The 23,000-nt window shown below is 35.9% G+C and overlaps 1 protein-coding gene across 2 annotated transcripts in view; it reads right to left on the reverse strand.

Moving 5' to 3' along the window:
* EPYC (epiphycan) overlaps positions 1-23,000 on the reverse strand; it is a 52,882-nt gene that overhangs the window by 21,696 nt on the left and 8,186 nt on the right. The window contains exons 2-4 of one of the 2 annotated variants that reach the window (XM_023631350.2): positions 18,761-18,893; positions 14,845-14,934; positions 12,324-12,501 (exon numbers count right to left, since the gene is read on the reverse strand). In XM_023631350.2, the coding sequence (XP_023487118.1) occupies positions 12,324-12,488 (165 nt within the window). In that variant the 5' untranslated portion in view covers positions 12,489-12,501; positions 14,845-14,934; positions 18,761-18,893. Of the gene's footprint in view, positions 1-12,323; positions 12,502-14,844; positions 14,935-18,760; positions 18,894-23,000 lie in introns of those variants that run through there. The other variant, XM_070254563.1, reaches the window with a different exon arrangement.

Raw genomic sequence — 23,000 nt, forward strand, 5'->3', positions numbered from 1 at the left:
GCCGTGCAAAATTTTACAAATTTGGAAGCCTGACTTTATCTCTTGGGGCAGAATTACTTTAAACAAATTCAAAGACTGTACTAAACCAGCATGCTGACTTGAATCCTCTTATTGCTCCCAATATATTCTCTGTACTCTCTGTAGTCTCATTTGAGATACTAATTATAATCAAAAGATCGTTGATGACCATAGAACCAGAACAAAGGACTTTAGTAAGTCAGCTCTATAATAGCACAAGGAAAATGAATGGCTGTTTTCCAAGGGATCAAAATCTTTAAATCTGTTGATTATCATAAGTTTTTGCAGTCACTAGCATTACAGAAATCATCCTGCCACTAGGAGAAGGCTGCTGAATAGTAGTTAACTGGCTTTGACAATATTCCACTCTATGATCTTTTTTCTCTCCCTACCAAAATGTACCAATCCCTTTCAATCTCCATTCTATATATATTATAGTTTCAATATAGTTATAGTAGAAGGATTTTTATCTGAAGTGTCCTGGATTTGATTTCTTGCATATTTATGTCTTTAATCATTTTTATGTCATAACTTCAAAGAGAACAAACATGAAAGATTTGATCCAGCCTCAGTATCATTTAGATATATTTTCTTTGTTGTAAGTATTAAGAAATGGAGTGTATAATGTATATCTGCATGCATATCATTTACCTCTTTAAAGCCCACACTGGATGTTAGCGAAGAGATTGGGATGATGTCATTGTGATTACCCTCTAGAGCCCACTTATCTGCATCTTACACCGAGTCATTGACATCACAAGCCAATATTTGTACAATGTGGTGGATGACAGGTTTACTAAACAATAATTCTTGAACTATTCCAATGCCTCCGTGTGCGTGAACCTTAATAAACATAGTGTGAGTCTCTCTGCTCCTAGCAAACTCAAGACAGAGTTTACCACAATTTGCCCTAGGAGAGTTAGAATGAGAAATTTGTGGAATTAGGGAAGATCTAGTGAAAATTAGGCATATTAAAGGAGGACAAAGCAGGACAAAAACAGGTCAAGTCCAATCCTGGGTTAGAAATTAGTATGAGGGGAGAACATGTCCAGTGTAGGATCATCCAACTCAGAAATATGAAGATTTCCCCAAATTTTTTTGGACACTGTTACTTTTGGTGGATTTATATGTTACTGACTTTTTATCTATCTTCATGGAATATGCCACAAGATAAAATCTAGAGGACTATGCTAGAAAAACAAAAGTCTGAACCAGAAAAGAAAAAGTCACTTATGTAGCACAGAGTACTGGAGAAGTAAAGCAACCAAATTAAAAAGCATATTAAACTGGTTAAACAGAAATAGTAACTGACTCACACTGAAAGAATAGCTGAGGGAAGTCAAATACCAAATCTGGGTCCCACCCACAGAGATTCTGATTTCAATAGTATGGGGTGTGGCTCAGGAATTAGGGTTTTTAAAAACTCTAGAGGTGGTTCAAATATATGGTCAAGTTGCGAACCACCACATTACAGAGGAAACTTATTCTGCAGAACAGGATGTAGGAGACAGTAATGCTAGTAAGTCCTGGAACTTTGGAATGTTGAGTAACATCTCAATCAGAAGAGGGTAGAAGGATTGCTTTTCACTGGGTTCCCAGGGACCACAGGCTTCAGAATCATCAACAGCAGCTTTAGTTCAGGAATCTGCTGAGATTGATTCTCCAACTGGAAAAAAAAAAAAAATGGGGAAGAGGGGAAAACTCTCTAAGGAGGCTGATTTCTTGAATTCCTTAGCAGGAAGTGAGGGTAGAAGCCACTGGGGGCATAGCTTCCAGGCTGGAGAACCCCGCTGGATGAAAATTCTCACTTACAAGAAATTCTGTCTCCTGACGGAACACACGCTCAATGAAGCATCTGGTGCCAGAAACTCAAGGGTTGGCAGGAAAATGGGAATTCAAAAGCCTTGAATATGCAGAAAGAAAGAGAAAGAAGCTTCGGGTAGACCTGGTGACTGGGCCTGCCACCATTGTATGTTTGCAAACTTTGCTAGAAAACAGGAATATCTCAAATGCTACTCTGAGAGGAGAGATGTTTCCTAGTTCAGTGCTGCTTATACCACAGAAGCATCAGAATGACCTGGAGAGTTTGTTAAATGACTGATCGCTGGGTCTCCCTCTGGAGTTTCTGATTCATTAGGTCTGGAGTGGGACCTGAGAATTTGCATTCCCGACCAGCTCCCTAGTGATACTCATGCTGCCAGTTCAGGAACTACACTTTGAGAACAGCTGCTCTAATAATGGTAAAACAGTGCCAGAATTTAACTCCTCGTGGTAGATTTCTCCAAATTGTGTTTGAGCTCAAAGTTTGCAGACTGGAGACTATGAACACCAGCCTGTCTACATCTGGATGAGGCTAAACCAGGATCTCTTTCGTCTTCTGACTTCTCAGATACCAAGTCTCTTCTTAAGTCTCTGGCAAGACTATGTACTGGTTTGGGGAATATACTTTTACTTAGAATAACTATTTTAGAGACTCAGGATGAACTTGTTCTTTAAATTTGATGGGAGTTGGCGTCAGTGTTGTAATAATATTGTGTGTGCAATTAATGCTTCATTCTCTTTAAATATCAAGGTCATGGAACACTTGGCAATGAATTAATAATTTATGTGCCTCTGAAGAAACTGTATCTGTATTTGGAGGAGTCCACTCAGGTTGTAGTTACTGAAAGAATCCAGCTTGACCTAGGCGCTCAGAATCCATCCAGCCGAGATGAGGTCAAAGTAATTGAGAAAGGGAAATTTTAGACTGCATATTCTTTGGACTTTTAAATCACAAAGCAAGTAATTTTGATTTTGTACTATAATCTCTTTGGATTTAAACAAGTTTAGACTTTAGTTTGCAGGAGAAGTCAATGCGTAGTCTTTTATTTTTTCTCAAAAACTTCATAGAAGTTGGGGAGCTATATACAACATTATGTCATCTTTATGTTTCTGGAATTGTATCATCGGAGTATATTTACTTAGCATTTAATTTCATTGCAGAACTTTTCAGCAGCTCTATTCTTAGATAATGTGCTTTGATATAAGCTGAGGTAGAACAAAGAACTGAGAGTGAAATTTCAGTCTCAAGTACAGAGAGGCCTTTGAGATAAATTCATTAATGGTCTTGGATCCATTTCAGAGCTTCTAGGGTCAAAATCTACATTCTGCCAGAGCACACCTAAGAGTGGTGGTTGGCATGAGGATAGGTCTCATGAAGGTGGGAACACAATTGTCTTTAAAATGGACTGATTGTGTCTCTTGAAAGAGAGAGCTATGTTGAACTTAATGGTTAAGCCTAATGGCTTGAAAGCCCGCCATCCTGAGAGGGCGCCTCTGCTGTCTGCTCCTTTACTCCCTCCTCCCAAGGGAGGAAGAATGACAGGGCTAATTGGTGATCTGATCGGGAGATGGGACTAGGTCTAGGTGGTTTATTTTCCCCTTGAGAGGAATTGCCTGTCTGTCAAGAGCATACATTCTGTTTTGTCCCTCCATGTGCTAAGATTTCCTGAATCAGGTGCTGTTCTGAGGCCTGTCGTCAACCACCATTGCCTGAGACTGATGGCATAGTCTATTTCTGGAACTTTGTATTAGGAAGCCTATAGTTGCTTCACACCTAAGTCATATATTTCAACTTAACCTTTCTCAGTAGTAAAGGGGGTATTTTGAGCTCTATTTGTGTGAGTCCCATTTCTGTCTCTCAACTGATTCTGAAGTTAGGTAGGGCATAGGAGGAGCACGTATTAGATTCCTTAAAATCTAACACTTATTGCCTAGAAAAACTTCAATATTATATGTATCTGTATGTGTTATAATACAAAATAATATACATTCTCATCTATGTACCTGACTCCTGGCTTCATATTATGTTCTAAACTCTTATTTTTTTCTTTGTCTCACTTTCTATTTACATTTTTCATACCATAATGTAACATAACACAAAAATAATAAGATATAAGATGTGATATTATGGATAATATAAGACAATGTACTCTATATTATATATTTTTGTAAGTTATTTTACAAGGTAATACTATTAAACAGATTATATTTTTATCTATATTTATATTTATTACATATATCTATTTCTGTACACATTATAGCATTTATTCACTTAAATACTGTTCAGAAAAGGTGGCAGATAAGCTCACAAGTAAAATAACTTATATCTCAGGTTTACTGTCAGCTCTAAAGCTGATGACAGATTTGGGAATGTAATTTCTCAGCATATGTATTTTGTGACTGAACTCATAGATACCTTATATCCCAATAGATAACTACAGATCTTGTTTATATTTACCTATTTTCACTTCTTCTATTGTGTTGAAATTGTGTATTTATAAGATGACTAGACTGGGAGGTACTGAGGGATGGCGGGGAACTTGGTATAATTTACCTACCCCAATTCCTGGCTCTCATCAAAAGATTGGTAAGTGGATCTAAAACGCACTCATGCCCAATGGGTTTAGCCTTCATTTCAGCTCCAATCCCATCCTTTCCACAAAGGCTCCCCTGATCACCAGTGCATAAGCTTCAGTGGCTGTTGATTGAATGAATGATTTGATGGTAAAGCTAACACTTATTGAACACTTGCTATGTGCTAGGCCTTAAGTTAAACAGTTAACAAGTTTTTCTCATTTAATCCTCACAAAGTATCTTATAAATAGGAAGCTGAAGCTCAGAGGAATTGTATGACTGTCCAAGGCCATACAGTTGGTGTGACAGATCTGGGACTCAGACACAGGGAGTCTGACTCCAGAGCCCATGTCACTGAACATTGTGACAAACCACCTCCCAAGAATGTAACAGGTGTATACATGAGCAACACCCAAAGCTGATGGGTTCTCCTACCATGCTTTGTAGAGTGAGTGTTTATGGTTTAAGTACTCAGGCAAAGCCAGACTTGGAAGTAAAGGTCCTCACCCATTTATTTGCTTAGTGTAGGATCCCGCTGTGCCAGTCAGTTCCTAACCAGTAAGCCTAGTTCTTCAGCAGATAGTATTTAAGTTATTGATTTCTCTCCCATTTTTTAAAAAAGATATTTGAAATCCAGAATGTTATTTGGATTTTTACTCTAAGCACAACCTAAGGTTTTTGTTAAACCTTTGTTTAAAACAGAATTTTAAATTTATCTTTCTCCCAAATTGTCTTACAAGGTTGATAATAACTCTTGAAGCTATTCTTTGTTACTATTATGTCAACAGTTGGTTTCCAAAGGTGTTAAAAGGCTCCTAGCTGTTCAGCCTGGGTTACTAAAGAAAATTCCTTTGAGTTTCACATACTGGCATGTTGATATGTTAAGCACAATGGAATTCTGTTCTAAAGATTAGTCTGTTACTCAAATTGATTTAAGCGATCCGTATTAATTATCTAAAAGAATTTGACCATGAACACTGGCAATGAAAGCTGTATCTTCTTTTCTATTTTATCTTGAAAATGGATGAAGAAGAAATGTGTTTGGCAAAGATTGCTCAATCCCCATATTTCTCACAAAGCAGCTTTCAGTTCAGAAGGATCATCTTACCTCTCACTCCCTTAAATACTTTGACAGCTAAGAGAGATGCTTAAATATTGTGTCAATTGTAATCACTTGAAAATTCTTAATTTTCTAATTCCTAATTGTCAAACTACTTAATTTCAGGAGAATGAAAACCCAATATTGGACCCAATATTTACTCAAAGAAATAAAGATGAAAGAGAAGAAGCAAGAAAATAATGGAGGCTTTTAGTGCCAAAGTTTCTTTGGTTTGGCATTAAAAGAATCTGGTTTAAATTTTACTCTGAAACTTACTAGCTGAGTAACCTTGGACAAAATTCTGATCCTCAGTTGTTTCCATTAATAATAATAGTAATAATGGAATAATATCTTATTTCAAGGGATAGTTATGGGAATTAACTTACATCTGTGGTCTCATAAATAATGCATAGTACAAATACAAATAAGTCACTGGCAAAGGCTATCAGTGTTCTCTTGGTTTCCTGTGAGCCTACATAATTGTATATTTTTGTTGCTTCATTTTTTTAAGATTTTCAAATAGCTTAAAATCAGAATCAAATGCTTTCACACTGTTTTTAAAAGAAGCATATGGAAAGTCGATCAACAACCATATTAAAAGCTCATCAGGCAGATTCTTCCCTCCCTCCCTCCAGAGCATCTTCAGTGAAGAGGGAAAATGAAGATTAGCTTTTATTTTTTGCCAAATCCTGAAAAGAATATTTAATTCAGACTGACTGAGTTAAAGTTCTTCCAATAAAAAGGGTTTTATATGCAAACCATATGTTTGAAACTTTAAAACATATTGTATAAATTGGCCAAAGTGAGAGATAATTGCAAATATAAAGATAAAAGTATTGCATGTCTTTTGTTACTGGAGGAAAAAATGCTAGAAATATTACTAATTTAATTACTTTTTGTTCAGAAAATACAAAGATGATTTTTGAGACATTACCCATCATCATTAAGAAAGTTCTATATCAATTTATTATATTCAGATAACCTAAATAAAAATTCTTTTTATATATCGTTATCTAAATTAGATAGTGATTATATAAGTAGTCCAAAATTAGTTTAATTCTACTTCAGCAGTTTCTGGTCTGAGGGACATCAGTGTATAGTCTAAAATGATTTTGCATGATGCCATGTTATCATGATGACAAGTGAAAAGAAACCATCGCTCAATTGTTACTTGATGCAACTGCCTTCAATGAGTTCTCTCCCATTCCTAGAACTCCACTAAATTTAATGTTCATTCCTTTGATGAATCTTATAGTGTCTTCATCTCTAAAAGCTATCTTCAAGCTGATTTTAAAATCAGGAATGATTTTAAACAATGTGGTTTACTTGTTCTCTCTATGAAAGAGAAAAATTGGCCTTAATTTTAAGATCAATGAAGAGTAATAGCAAGGGAGGCATCCTTCATTCAAGAAATTTCCTATTGGTCAATTATTACTTTTACTTCTTTATTAGTTGTTATTGCTTTCTACTTATGAATGCATATCCCAACTTATTCCAGAAACAATATGCGGTGGTTTTAAAAGCATGTATGGTAATACTTCAAACAATTGACATGAGGAGATTAGGACAACAGGAAAATAAAGGTGGGGGAGATAATATGAAATGAGGCAAGAATGAGGCAAAAAATTAGGCTCCAGGTTTCTGAGTAAAATGAAAAACACAATTAATTACAAGATGTAGAGCACAGAAAATAAGCACATTTCTTAAAAGTTGCAACCCATTCTGACACTGACACCTGAGAGAAATTTCTCCTCCACATCTTCATGAAGAGCATTTACAATGACCTTCACATCATCCTACAGTAAATACAATCAAGTGCTCCACAGGGCTCTGTAGTATAACATTCTTGGTGTTTACTAAAGATGCAGGGACATTGCAGATGCAATTAAGTAAAACTAATTATGTAAGACTAAAATCAGTTGGTATAGACAAGGAGAAGCCTAATTGTCTAAATGGAGCTGAGGACATTTTACCAGAGGAATGGAAGTTCATATCCTTCACTAGAGCCTCCATAAATATTAATACAGACACTGAGTACTCTTCTGGACAAAGGAAATTACTCATGGACAGGTCAATGTTTTTCTTAGACCTGAGAGAAATGAACAATCAACAATCTAAAAACTATACCGTGAAAACAGATCTTATCAACAACACAGTCTCAATTTAAGCCACTCAAAGAATACCAAATTCTGAGCTATGTAGTTTTCTGATGAACTCTTTAAGGGAAAATACTTCCCTGGATACTGGACCACCAGATATGTGAGATACATACACGTTGCCCATAACGTGGACAAATGTTGGAGAGTGCCTATCCGTAATTATTCTTTGAGGTAGTTCGTCTTAAGTCATTCTTTCACACAATAATTAGATAACAGTCAGTTGTCTATAAAGGTTACTTCTGGTTCACGTTATTCACCCATAGGAGAATGCTTTTCTTTCTCTTTTAGGAGTGTTGGAGCACCTGGCATTCAGTTCAACTAAAATTGATATAAGTTAAAAGGCCAATTTTGAGAATGGTAAAAAATGGAGGAAGGGTAATACAATATTATCTCAACCTGTTGAAAATTATTTTTTGATGTGAGATGACATCATTATGATTATATACCATTAATAACTGTGTAATTTTAGCCAAGTTACTTAGTTGCTCCTTGTCTCAATATCCTCATCTAGTCAATGGAAATAACAATGGTACTTCATAGCTTTGTTGTGAGAAACAAATGAGATAATACATATGATATGTCTAGAACAGTATCCAACATGTAATAAGTCCTCGATTAAGGTTAGCCATTATTCACTAGGAAGAAAAACGTCTATATTTTGGTCTTATAGCCTATATTTTGGTCTTCAAATTTTACCAATAAATTTATCTGCTGGGTAATATAGAGCACTGTGATGGACTTGCTGGGCCTAAAATCTGCTCCTAACATAGAATCCAGTGGATCCTGGATATTCTAGATCATTAGAAATCACATAAGTCATCACTCTGGAAGATTATTACTGCATATAACTTTCAAAACCAGAAATATTTCATGACCTTTTCCAACCACCAAGGAGATAATGAATATACTACCGCCAGTAGGAATCAACAAAGCTCTATTGAGATTCTTACCCTGGGGATGGTGGGCGATCTGGCTCATTAACTAGATAAATCACTGGACTCACAAATGCAAGCCTTGCAGCATTGTAACTCAAATTTGGTTTTCAGAAAAAAGTTTAAATTGTTACATACTGTATTAGTTTTCTCCTGCTGCATAACAAACTGCCATAAACTTAGCAGCTCAAAACTATAGGCATTTTTTAGCTCACAGTTTCTGTGGGTCAGAGGCCCAGGGATGGTCTGACTGGGTTCTCTGCTCAGGGTCTCACAAGGCCAATCAAGGTGATGGCCAGGGCTGTGAAATCATGTGAAGCTTGAGATTTCTTATGTCTATAGGACCAAGGTTTCCAGATGTTTGCTGGCTGTCAGCTTCTCCCAGGAAGTAGGCGCTTCTTGCACTCCTTGCTACATGGACCTATCCATCTTTAAAGCCAGCAACAGACAGTTCCCCTTATGTTGAATTTCTCTCATGCTTCAAGTTTTGTCCTGGACCTCAACGTGCTGATTAAAGGGCTCATGAGTCTAGGTCAGGCTCATCTCCCTTTTTAAATTCCAGCTGTGTCATATAACATAACTTAATTACAAGAACGAAATCCCAATATGTTCATGATGTTAAGGATTATAAAGGTAATGGACAAACCACAGGGATGGGTCCCTTAGGAGATATCTTAGAATTATGCCTACTGCATATGTCAAAAGCCTTGAGGATTAATCAGTCAAAGCCTAGACCAAAGGGTCTACTATATTGGCATGAGATGCCAAGTCTTGGAGTTTATAAGACAGAAATTGACATATATTTTTGAAGCATTGTTCAGTTAGCCCATAAATTTATAATTTTAAAATATAAGGTTGTCTTTTCTATAGAGGAAATAAATTCTAAATCAGGCACAACCATGCTCTTGGCATTGAGAATAAGAAAACTGAAGAATCTGATCCCACCATTCTCTTTGTGCTTCATTTACCATGAATTTTTTCGTCAACTACTCTGTATGGGTGTGCTGTCAGTGTTCACTCAGAAAATGTCATACGGGATAAAAAATATCTGGAACAACTGACCTTAATTTATAAAGATGAGATAACTAAGCTCACCAGGACTCACCAGACTCTGAACTTTCAAGACTGCATTCAAGAAATTCATGTCATGAGTAACTATGTTCTGGAATCCATTCACGTGACTGGATCTACTGGCTTTATTTCATATCCTCCAATAGAATTATATACTGGTTCTTTGTTTATTTGTTTGTAAAGCAATTTATAGTAATAATTTATGAAGATCAGACCTAAAGTTCTTTTGAATTTTGTTCCTCGTGTCATCTTATTAACTCTGTCATATTGTTTTTGGATTTCTATTTGCATAGGTGGTGGGTGAGCGAGTTGGTTAATTGCTTTTTGCTACTGGACCAACCTTGTAAATATTTTTTTAAATTATGCATAGTTTATGTTTTCAGATGTGCTATTTTTTTATTATAGCACATGTATATGTATATCTATATCTATCACTTATCTATAAATTGTTTTCCAGATGATGACTTCGTCATAAAAGATTGTTAAATCAGAGATGACATACATTTCAATCAATCACAAGGGATTATTTGTGGCTCTCTGGAGCCCTCAGTTATTAAGGATTTGAGTTTGGCTAGGCAGTTTGAAAGAGTTCTGTGGAAAATTAGAGATGTTTGCATGTAGTAAAGGCCGGGTGTATAGGATATAATGAATTGTGTTTGGTACCTTGCAGAAAGGTTGGTGTTCCAGAAAATGGAAATACTGAGGGAAGATTGTATACTAAATCATCTTTTCGTTTTTGCTTGAGGAAGGTTCATCTTGAGCTAACGTCTGTGTTGATCTTCCTGTATTTTTGTATATGGGTCGCTGTCACAGCATGGCTGAAGAGCAGCATAGGTCTACACCTGGGATCCGAACCTGTGAACCTGGGCTGCTGAAGTCGAGCATGCCAAACTTAACAATCAGGCCACCGGGCCAGCCTCCCTAAATGATCTTTAAATAGACGTATTCATTAGCTTAAATTTCTTGATGCCGGGGAAAACTTTAGAATCTCATGAGAATGTCCAGGGCCTCCTGGGAAGTAAAAAAGATCATGACAGCAAGGAATGGCTTAAAAGACAGCTGCACACAAAGCTCACACCCTTCACAATTTCCCCTAGCACAGCTTGGTCTCAACAGTATTCTTTCTAATGTTCTTTTGGTCTTCTGAAGGCAAAAAATGGCCCCTTGAATCCATTCACTAGCTTGGCTCAAAATAGAGGATTCAGTTATGGTAATTATCAAACCTCTTCAATCTTATAAAATATTTTTTGAAGGAATGACAAATAAGTTTAAAATATTTAATTTGGTAGATAATTTGGTAGACATATACACTGAGTTGTTTTTTATATTTATGCAAGGTGAAAAAAGGAGCAGGGGAGATGGGTTAAGCACTGGAAAACTTCCTTCTTAGACTCTCCATTGATACATTAGGTTGGAGATACATAGGTCACATAGAGCGAGACTGGTGTTAACGACTACAAATTCTCAACAGAAAATCCCCTTAACATATCAGAAGCCATAGAGTGAAATGAATCAGATAGTGAACATTCACAAAGACTTAGAAAGCAGAGTCACAACCAAATGTGCCAAGGAAAAGTTATCTGCTATCAAGCGAGAAACTTTACTAAAAAGGGAGACTCAGAGAGGGGAGCACATAGAGGGAGTGGGGGGGTAGCTAGAAGGTGAGGGAGAAAGAGAGAAAGACAGGGAAAGAAAAATAGGGCAGGGGAGAAGACGTGAAAATTATTATATTCTGAAAATCTGCTTCTGGTATTTTATAAGGCAACATAAACAAGGATGAGAATGTTTACTATCTTAATAAGATATATCCAAGTTCCATACAATTTAAATATATACTTTTGTCTAAATATTTCATTTCCCTGATTATCAAAATCAGTTATTCTAAGAAGATTTACACTTGAAAGCCTGCCCAAAACATGTTATGATCCTGTAAAGGTGATGTAATTTCCCTTTTGGTTTACTTATACTTAATTAGTTTTTGTCAATGTTGTACATTAATTACACTCCAGCATTTCAAGGTCTGTTTGTTTTCTGATTCAAAAAAATTAGGCTGCATCTTTTGTTTATGTAAAAAGCCTAGCATTTAATTAGAAACATGTCATATCAGATTTATGTAATGGGCTATAACCTTGTCAATGCCTACATTACTGCTGAGAGATAATCAGTCACCTAGGAAAACACACTCCCTCTTGGAACATAGTGGAGTTCCAAACCATTGTCCTTTCTCTGAATTCTTTGTATTTTCTCCAAATTTATGTTAATCTTTTTCCTTTATCCCAAACTTCCTCATTATTGCATGTGTATTATTTTAATTCTTCTTTTCCTTATTGATGTTCCTCTAATTGTTTTCCTTTTCCTCTAATTTTCTCTATTCTAACTTCATAGAAACTCTTTTTCTTTTCAATTTTGTGAGGCAATATAAAGAAAATGACGTACTATAAGAAAGCAAAAGAGTGTTACGATGTTAACCTCCCACAGATTGAATGTGTTCTGGAGAAAAGGTTCATGTGAAATTATTGATAGAACATCTCTAATTATAAACACACAAAAATCTATTTGAAGAGAACAAACCCCAGTAACTCCTGATAGAAAGCTTTTAAAAGTCTGAAGCGGGAAGGGGTGGGTGCAGAGTGGGGGGGAATGAATTACCTCAGCTTGACCAATAGGTATGTTTTCATAGTTGTATAAATTGTCCAGGTCTTCCAAGGTGGCATCGTAGGTTTCTGAGTCATAGTGGATGGGCTCTAGAGTTGGAGCAGTCACAGCAGCATCAAGGATGACAAGTCCCAGAACGAGTCTTGCTAATGTTTTCATTTTTCAAACTTTCCTTATCATAAAATATTAAAAAGCATAAATATTTAATTGATTTTAACTTATGAATAGTTTGCACCAAATAGAAATGATAAATCAATGTCAACACTGAGAAACTCAAGTTGGTAGCTTTCTTTACATGGATAATTTATAAACATAACACATGAAATTGTATGGCTTCTGAGGACCATTGATACCAGATGTTCAAAGTAATTTACAAACCTATCCACATTTTCACAGTAGATATTGTAATTACAGTGAAACTGATTTCATTTTATAGAGAAACATGAAGAAAATGAGATGCAGAAAGATTGTGATACACTTATTCACAAAAGCCTTTACATTATCTAAGAACTTTACCATTTCCTAAGTATTAAGTTTCTTTCATCAACTCTCGGATGTAGGAATGATAATGATGACGATGATGATGTTGACGATGATCACTGTAACTGTCACACCGTTTTAGAGATGAGGAAACCAACAAAAGTCGGCTAGTAATATAACTAGGACTCATAATGTTTCTTGTACATTCAAGCCTGGGGCTTTTTCCAGACAAAGTAATGAAGTTTTTTTCTTCCTTTTACTTTTCTGTTGCCTCTAGATATCATTAATACATCCATAATTTAATATGTATATTAAATATTAATATTTAATACACTATTTTAAAAAATATGTTCTTAACTAAATTGAGCAGAAAAGAAAAATATTTTTCCTTTAGTCCTTATTGTTTTATTTCAATTCTTGATAGCTATCTAAGGTTTAAACTCAAAATCGACAGGAATACATGTCTAAAAGCCACTATTTGGCAAGATTCCTTTAGGGGAGGGTTTGCACAGACGTGGGATTAGAGCAATCTTTCATAATTCTTTAAAAGGCACAATTCTTATTTTCCATGATAGCAGCATGCTTTTTTGGGTTTCCATCAAGATCTTATAATTTTAATTATTTTAGGTCTGTATATACTCTTTTAAATACATTTTACTTTAGGAAAAAAACCCCTCTCATTTTTAATTTAAACATTTAAGTTGAGCCTATCAAAAACGATACCTGGTGGTCATTTATTGAGGAAGCAAAGTATTTGTAAAAGTTTTATCAAGCGTGTCTAACATTAAAGGTTTTGTAAGGTGGACATATCTCTGGCATTTACTTTAAAAACAGTGCATGTGGTGTTTGTACCTATGCACACATATAAAAGGGAATTCATGGTAAATATTACTTTTAAACTTGAATGCACTGACAGACAAAACGACCTTCAGCTACTTGAAAGAGAGTCTTTGTGAAGCAGGTTTAGGCAGAAGGATATGAAATTCCCCTGAGAATAAGCAGCAGTACAAGGAGCTCCTTTTTATCCCTTCCTATGCTTTCTTCAAATAAATTTTTTATTCCCTCTGGATACACTAAGCCGCTACTTTACTCACCTTTGCACAAGTCTTTGCAGGATGGCAGATTTGGAACTGTTCTACGCAATTACCAACAAAGTTTTACTTAATAAAACTGTGTGATTTGCAAATCTTCCAGAAAACATTCTCCCACACGCAAGTGGGAAGTATTAATAGTGGCCACTGCTAACCTAGAAAAAATATTTCCCTTGTACATTTCTGGCACCTTTCAGTGTTCAAAGAAATTGTGCACTTGCTGATTCTCTTTCTCACTTCATCTCTATATTTGATTATAACTGTCTACATATTAGAGTTTACTTGCATTTGGCATATCCATTAAAGCTATCAGCAAAAGGGCAATCTGTGTGAACCTTAGAAATACGGAGAACATCTATCTATGTTTGGTTAAAAAAAAAATTCCTTCCTTTAAGTAATTATATTAGTATTTAATGTAGTCTTTGTTGAAACTTTTAATTTCTCGTCCATTTTATACCATTTCATTATGTTTTAAAAATGTATGCTTATATAAAGCTTTAAAATGTATAGCTTCAAAAGACATCCTAATGCATGTTTCCATATGATCATCAGTTTATTTTTAAACACCTGCAATCTCACCATTTGCTTCTTTTGCATCATATCAATCAATATCAATCAATAGTGCCTGTCTATACTAGCAAAGAATGTGATCTGTGTCAGGGCACTTGATGTAAGGAATATATTGGAAACTACTAAAGTTTGATTGGCATATGTCATGACCATTAAGATCAACTATTTTGTTGTATGTTATTAATTCCTAAGCTAATTCAGAATTTTGGATCTTCTAAGAATAATGTAAATATAAAAATAGCAAAGTTAAATCAAATCCATTGAGTCACAGTTCACCATGAGATATTAAGGCAAGTTGAATTATTTTTTTAAAGGTTGTTAGAGTAGGAAAAAAAAATCTCTAACCCAAGAAGAAAACAAGTGTAAAAACTTACCTTTGGCTCCTACTTGATGAAGTGGCATGAAGTGACTGAGGATGCAGAGCCAGTGCTATTTGCCCCTGACCAATGGTTGTGAATTCTGGTCTGTGGGAGGTGGAATTTATAACACTCAATTTTCTGTTTGGAAAAGCTAACCTTGAGAAATGCTTCTCAGTCTTTAAAAGACCCAAATTACTTTATAGTCACTCAAATTAAACAGTAAAATCCAAATTACATAGTATATAAAGCTCTTAAAATTATGTTAAAAGAATTGTAATTGCCAGTGTGTCGCTTTGAGATTTTTAAGTGGAAAAAGTTGGTTTTAACATATCTGATCTATACCAAATTCACCAACTAAGAAAAAAAGTTAATATATATGGTGATACTATAGATGGATAGTTCAGAAACATTCTAATAAGAAATCATTTTCCTAAATCTTGCCTGTCTTGAATTGCTTTCTTCATGTTTCATTAATGTTAACTGAAATTCAGTAAATGTTGCAAAAGCCTTATCTGTTTAGTGTTAGGTGAGTAAAAAAAGAAATTTCCAAGTTATTTTGATTGCTTGGAATGCTTTGAGAGCAATGAAACAATGAACCTTTTGTGTGAACATTTATTCAAAAATTATGTCCAGAAGTAATGCATAAATATGATCTGAGTGTTTTTCTAAAAGTCTCCTTTTTCTCTCTTTTATCTATCAGAGCCAAACAAATCAAATTACATAAGAAAAAATTTCCCCCAGAATGCAAGATTTGTTTTAGGGTCTTGGTGCCTGTCATGGTTTGTGAAACTGAGTTTTATTACAAGTTTGGAGGGAAAATATATTTGTATTAAATTTCCATTTTTTAGTTTCATTCACTCTGCAAAAATTCTAGAAAAAGATGAAACTTGCATCTTGTGTTCTGGTATGCTTTACATAAATCTAGGAGTCTGTGTCTAACCTGTGCATCGAGAATCTTTCCTCCGTGACCAGACGTGAATAGCTGTATTGAATTTTGAAAGCCGGTTTGATTCTGGGCAAACTGATGAAGGAGAAGAAGGTTTGTCTTCAGGTCTCTCACTCCCCTTTCTGTCTTCACTCTTGCCTTTCCTCTCCCCAAAACCTCTTTGCCAGTCTCCTCAGGGCATTCTCAGTCATTATCCCCATCTTCCAGACCTGCTTCCAAATGATTTGTTCTCAGTGTACATTATTTTTCTTGGGACCAGTTTTATTTGTGATCGAAACAGTGATACTGGGTAAAGTACGGACATCTACGAAGACCTCTCAAACGGTAGAGAGCCCATCTTGGAGACAAGAACTTCTTCCTGGAATCCTCGCAGACTCACATCATATAGAGGCTACTTTCGGAGGCATTTTTGAAATAAGGCCTGAATCTGAGTTCCCAGCTGGCTCTCTTTTAGCAGCAATGTCCCACATTGTGTGTTAGATGACCTTATATATTGTTAATTCTCTTACCACATTCTCAATCAGAGTGAATATCACCATTCACAGATGGGTAAACTGACACTCAGATGTTAAATTATCCATTGTCATATGTGACACAAACAAAGAGAAAACCAAATTGGGTCAATTTCCCAGATGTTACTGAGCTTGGCTGAGGGATATTCGTGACGGTAAAAAGGCAGTGGTGGGTCTCAGTTCCTTAGATTCTAAGGCTGTTTATCCATCACTAGTTTTAGGCTCTTTCAGATGCTTTAGAATAAAAATAGATGAATCGAATATCCATGAAAATAGCTAAGATTTCTTTCTCTTCCTGTATTATTTAATCTGGTACTCTGCACACATTGTCAGGTGACAAAGAAGTGGGATCTACCCGGTCTTTGCTTTCTAGAAGTCTCTGGCTGAACCTGTAAGACTCTATTTCCAGGAATAACATTTTCACACTATCCTTTTTTGGGTTATTGGTGTTTGAGTGACGTCTTCCTCAGGCTTCAGAACACTGCCTACTCATTCAGTTGTTTAATGACAATTTAATAACCAAATACTTGTCGTAATATAGAATTGAAAGCAGAAATTATCATTCTTGAGTCTTCTTCCAAATAGATAACCCTTTCACCTTTCCATATGAAAATGGACAATCTTTAAAGGAATTTCTCTTGGTCTTATTTGGACCCTCTCCAACATTTCAAAGTCTATCTTGCACTGTGGGAGCTCAAATTTGTCACAATCTCGTGAGGACCTAATCTCCATTGAGCAGTGAGCAAGGATTAATTACCAGTTCCAGCCTTTCTTATCCTTGGTAAATATCTTCTAGTTTCATGATAATTTTCTTAATAGAGTCTGAGCTTGTTGCTTATGAGACACCCTCAGGGGATCAGTTATCACAACTAGCTGCTCTATCTAGTAACTGAGGCTCTATGGCTTATTCCTTTAAGCCCTGAAACATTTTACAAATTCTTTTGGCTACAACGCTACAAAATTAATTAACTACCATCCTGCTTGCTTAAATAGAATTAATTTGAAAGAGAATGGTCTTATCTTAACGATTGCCTTCTCTCTGTTCTGTAGCAGGGATGAGCAGAGAGGGCTAGTCACTCTAAGGACACTCCACTGCTGCCTGCCCTTGTCCCCAGCCCCAAAAGGCCACATCAGTAAGAGGTGCAGGAGGGTATAGATATCCCATTCCAACAATTATAAGGAATAAAACTATTGTCTGAAATGATTACCTAACTTCCTATGAAGAATTCCCTTGTTGCCTCAGAGACCTTACTCATCAGTGCAACTCCAAAACTCTAGGTCTTCCGGCACCACCATAAACCTGTACCCCCTAACGCTATCCCAGCTCCTCTTCCAGAATCTTTCAAGCTTCATCTGCCATCTTCAATCTCTCCTTTGTCCTCACTTTCTTTTGGAAAATTTCCCTTTTCTTCCTTTACCTTAAAAGAATCTGGCTGTCTCCACTCCATGCCTTTAAAGTGGAGGTTACTGTTTCTTCTTTGCTTACATAACTGAAAGACTGAGGAATTTTTCTTGCTCTACATTCTCTCTTCCAAATGATCTCTTCTCTCTACTCTTTCAGAAACTTCATCCATTCTGGAACTCAAGACAATTGGCTTACTTATCTACAACCTCCTCCCTGTCATCAACTGCTTCATCTCCTAATTAAGCCTCTCATAGTTGATGGCGTTCTTTGCTGGCTTGCTCATACCCTCTACTCATACCCCTGTCATCATTCTCAGCGATGCCAACCTCGATGTCTATCATGGTGACCTGGTAGTTACTATGTCTTCTCCTGTATAGTAAAGTTACACATTCCCACCATCATTGACATACCCTCTAGTTTGTCATTATTAAGTATTACATAACCCTACTAGTGGAGTACTGTTACTATTATTATTATTATTTTTGTCTTATGAGAACTTCATTCTATTGGCTCCATCACTTTTTCACTATTCATTAAATCTCTTATCTTCACATCTTTCCTTACCTTTAGATTTAATGGACCATTATCATATTGACTCCCTTTCAAGCACTTTCTGCTCCTTTTTTTTTCTTTTTTTCTTCTGTCATACTCACCTGGGAAAACCTCAGCTTTGGTTGAACGCAACTCTCAACTCTCTCCTTTCATACATCTGAGCTGTATATTACTAGTGAAAATCACACACAAAGATGATTGGTGTCACTTTAAATTCTTAAAGATAAGCTTCCACCCTGGCCAGGAGATCTACTGTGTTTCAGATGTTGCTTCTCTTTCTAGCATTCTAAGATGACTACTTTATCATATTTCCTTTGTCCTCAACTCTTCTATGTTCCTTTTCTCCACACTGAAAGTCATCAGAGTGATGGTAGAAGTCATCAGAGAAATATTCAATTAACTTTTGCTATCATATCCACCTGCACTCACATGCATCTTCTCTGTTTTCCCTTCTGTGACAGAGCAAGAAGTTACAAGTAAATTCTCCAAATGTTGCCTAGGATCTTATTCCCTTACCTCTTTTCGTTTTGTCTTTGTGAGGAAGGTTGTCGCTGAGCTGACATCTGTGCCAGTCTTCTTCTATTTTATGTGGGATGCCGCCACATCGTGGCTTGGCAAGTGGTGCTCAGTACACACCCAGGATCCAAACCTGCGAACCCCGGGCCACAGAAACAAAGTGTTTGAACTTAACCACTATGCCATCGGGACAGCCCCCCTTTCCTCTTTTTAAGGTCCGAGTTTCTTTAACTACCTCCTCCCTCTCAATATCTCTCCTCTCTACTAGGTCAATTCCAAGTACACACACACATGCCCGGGCAGAAGTCAGGCAGGCCTTCTACGCAACACTAGTGACCTGAATGAATGTCAATAGAAAGCGATGGCTACTGTAGTGTCTGTGAGAACACATGCTAAGTCTAAAGAAATTCAAAATCAAATTATTTTAAAACACTGCACACTCCAAATATGTATCTGCAGACGTGATTCATTCTACAAATCCTTCAATTTTGACTTCTGAAATTATGCATCTTTACAATAATAGTCTTCAGACTTCACATTTTCATTCTACTACTGTCCCATTTCAATGTCTCCTTTTATAGCAAAATTTCTCAAACAAATGGTATGCATTGGCTGTTTCTTCTTGCTCTGTTCCTATTCTCTCTTCATTCCACTGCAGTTTGGGAGCTGGATGAGTAATTTTCTGGCTTTGTCTTAATTGCTGTCCTAGCAGCCTACTTGGTTTCAATGTGGTTTTTCTCCTACCCAATGGGCTAAGCCTTCTCAGTGTCTTTGTCAGCCACCTCTTTTTCCACCCAGCCTCTAAATTTTAGAGTGCCTCAGGTTTTAGTCTAATGATTCATCTTTTCTCTATTTATCCTTTCCCCTTGGGCAAACTCGTCTGTTTCTATGCTATAATTACAACAAAAATAAGAATAATTTTAATAATAACTAACATTTTGATGCTCACTGTGCACCTGGCATTGTTTATGATTCTCACTTATGAGAGAGGAAGTTAAAGTCCAGGGAGGTTAAATGACTTCAGCTAGTAAGAGGCAGAGCCAAAATCAAAGCTGAAGGAATCTGGCAGCAGAGCCCAAGTTCTTAACCACAACACTCAGCCACCGCCTTCTGCTTGTCTTCCGGCTTCACATCTCCAGTCCTCACTGTTCTTTCTGAGCTGGAGATGCTTATATGCCATTGAATACTTAGAACTTGACATCTTCACTTGGACATCTCATTGGAAAATCACAATATTCCTAAAATAGTAGCCTTGGACCCACCTTAAATTTTACTCTTATACTCTGAGTTTTATTAAATGAGATCACCTCTCTAGTCGGCTCCAGCCCAAAACCTTAAAATTATTGTAGACTTCTACCATTTCTCTAATTCCCACCCCCCCAATTAATCTATCAAGTCAAGTCTACTTCAAATAGATCTCCTTCTACCATCCCCTCACCTGGACGACCAACAGGCATGCTCTCAGGTGTCTTTGCTTCCTCTTTTGTGCTTCTATCATTCACTCTCCAAACACCAGCCAGGGATCATTTAAACTGGAAATACTACATAAAAGTCTATACATTTTTTTCATTAAAAAAATGCCATAGCTTCATATTTCTCTTTAAATAAAATTAAAACTCCTAAACCGTATCCCAAAAGACTCCTCGCCAGCTAGAACCTACCTTCTTCTCCAAGCTCAGATCAAATGATCTCCCTCAGTCACTCTCTACAGTCACATGGAGGACCTTTCTGTTCTTGGATCACGCCAAGTCATTGTTTCCCCAAAGAGTTGCACTAGCTATTGTTGAACCTCATTTTAAATGAAGCCTTGCTTTTTAAATTGTTTACATTTCTGCATGAATATCACCCCAAAGGAGCTTTCTCTGGCCCCCTCCCCATCAGAGGAGACCCTCTTCCTTCCCATTACACTATAATGCCTCATCACACTTGTTTTTTCATAGAACTTGCCACAATCTGTTATATTTTTCAGTTCTTATATATGTGTCTCCCAGGTGGCTATTACCTCCATGATGCATAAACTTTCCTGGTTATATTCACAGTTGTATCCTTAGTGTCTAATATAGTCCTTGGCCCACAATTTGTGCTCAGTGTTTTTTGGAGGAATGAATCAATTAATGATTGACTGCATGACTCAAATGCATAATAATTCAAAGTAATAAATAATTACTAAATTATTATGATTTGCTTGGGCTAGTCTAATTAAGATATATAGGGTTATTTGCACTTATGATAACTGGTTCTTGGTTAACATGCTAAATTAAGTCCTTTCTCTATTTTTTTATTACATTTTTTATATTTTTCTGTTCTAGCTAACTGCTGAGCTATCTAGTGACATTTTTCAAGCCATTGTCCATGGGCCTGTTGTAGCAAGCTACTAAGACTTTTTTTGTTTCACATACAAAGATGTATGGTACAGACTTTTGATGAGAATCTGAGTTTCCATACCATTTAGGACTCCTTCTGTATAGAAGTATAGAAAAGTAAATACCAAAATAACTTAGGAAAAAGGAAATTCATTGACCAGGTAACTGGAAAGCACAAGTTTCTCTCTTTCCAGAGTACTTCCTTTGGTTGATGCCCTTCTCACTTGGCTTCCAAACCAAGGAGCTGGCTACATCTGCTCCATATCTTACATGTTTTCAGATTAAAATCCAGAGAGGAAGAGGGGAACTCTTTGTTCAAGTTACCCAAGAAAATATTTCCCTTTGTGCTGTTGACTCTGATCAAATCACGTGGTCAACACTCAAAAAAGCCCAAAAACTAAAAAACAATGGAGTTGAGAATTCAATGTCTGTTTGGCTAAATCCTCACCTCATTTGAGGCTTTGCTCAAATTTTACCTCTTCAGTTACTCCTTCTCTGACCACTCCATTTAAAGAGGACTGACTTCTGAACACTTATAACTACCTGACGTTGTTGGATAAATTATTATTTTATTTATTTTCTCCACCAGAATGTTATCTGCACAGAAACTTGGTTTATCCATTTTGTTTGTTGCTGTGTTTCTAGTGCATAGCACATAGTAGGCATTCAATAAATATTTGTTGAATAAGATAATGAACTGACTCAGGCCTTTGGCCAAATGATTTACCCTTGAGGCTGCAGTGGACTGAAAAAGGAGTAGAGAATGGTTTCCAGCAGAGAATGGTAAAAGAAGAGCGAATGGCTCATGAGTAGCAAAAGTCTTTGAACTTTAGTGCAGGGACATTCTGAAATCTATTTCGGCTGAGCTGAAGCTTCTTTTGCTAAACTTCTGATTCTTATCTGTTTTCCAAGTGAATTGTGTGTAAGATATCAAAAAATCTTTGATAAACAAGATGGTATAATTAAATCTCTGTTTCATGTATAGCTTCTCATGTACCATGTTTTCCATATCATTTTCACATTACTCATGCTTAATCAGTAATAATTAAAATAACAATTAGGCACTGTTAATGCTTATTTTTTCATAATTTGGTCTGTGAATTGTTACATTTTACTAGTTTTTAAGTTGCATCTTTTTACAAAGCTTATTATTTTGGCATAAGTTATACATATTCATCATTATAAAAATTCAAGGACTATAATTAAGTTTTGAGAAAAAAGGAAAATAATCATACAAATGCTTACCACCTAAAATTTTATTATCTCTGCATCTCTACAGATTAAAACAGAAGATATAGATAGAGATATAAATAATATTACAAAATGTGATATAAGATATGATATATTTTATTTAAAATATTTAATTCTATTTATATTTAATATGAGAAAAATTCACTGAACTGTAAGTGAAGGAATTGGGGAAAGATAAAGATTTTATCACAAAAAATATTAGTTCAAAATTATCTATTTAAAAATTAATAATTACAAAAAACATTGAGCTAAATTATTTTAAAGTGTTTCAAATTTATATGTACTTATTTACATTTATATTTCTCCTCACTGTCTAACTTTGTTATGTTTTTACTTTGCAGTGATTAACAATTTTTCTTATTATCTGAATACATACTGCTTATTAGGTAACTTTAGCTTAAATATTTCAAGGGGTTCTAATGTATCCTGTACTTTTTTTACGTACTATAACACATTTAATCTTCACAACAACCTTATGAAATATTTACAATTATTAATTTGCCCAAGATTAAACACCTAAAATATGTTAGAGCTGAAATTATAATATAAGGTAAGGATCTGGACCCAGATCATTCTCTTTGTCCTATTATACAATACTGTGTTCCTGAACTTTGACCTCAGATATA

This window comes from Equus caballus, chromosome 28 (genome assembly GCF_041296265.1).
Source record: "Equus caballus isolate H_3958 breed thoroughbred chromosome 28, TB-T2T, whole genome shotgun sequence".
In the NCBI taxonomy this organism is placed as follows: Eukaryota; Metazoa; Chordata; class Mammalia; order Perissodactyla; family Equidae; genus Equus; species Equus caballus.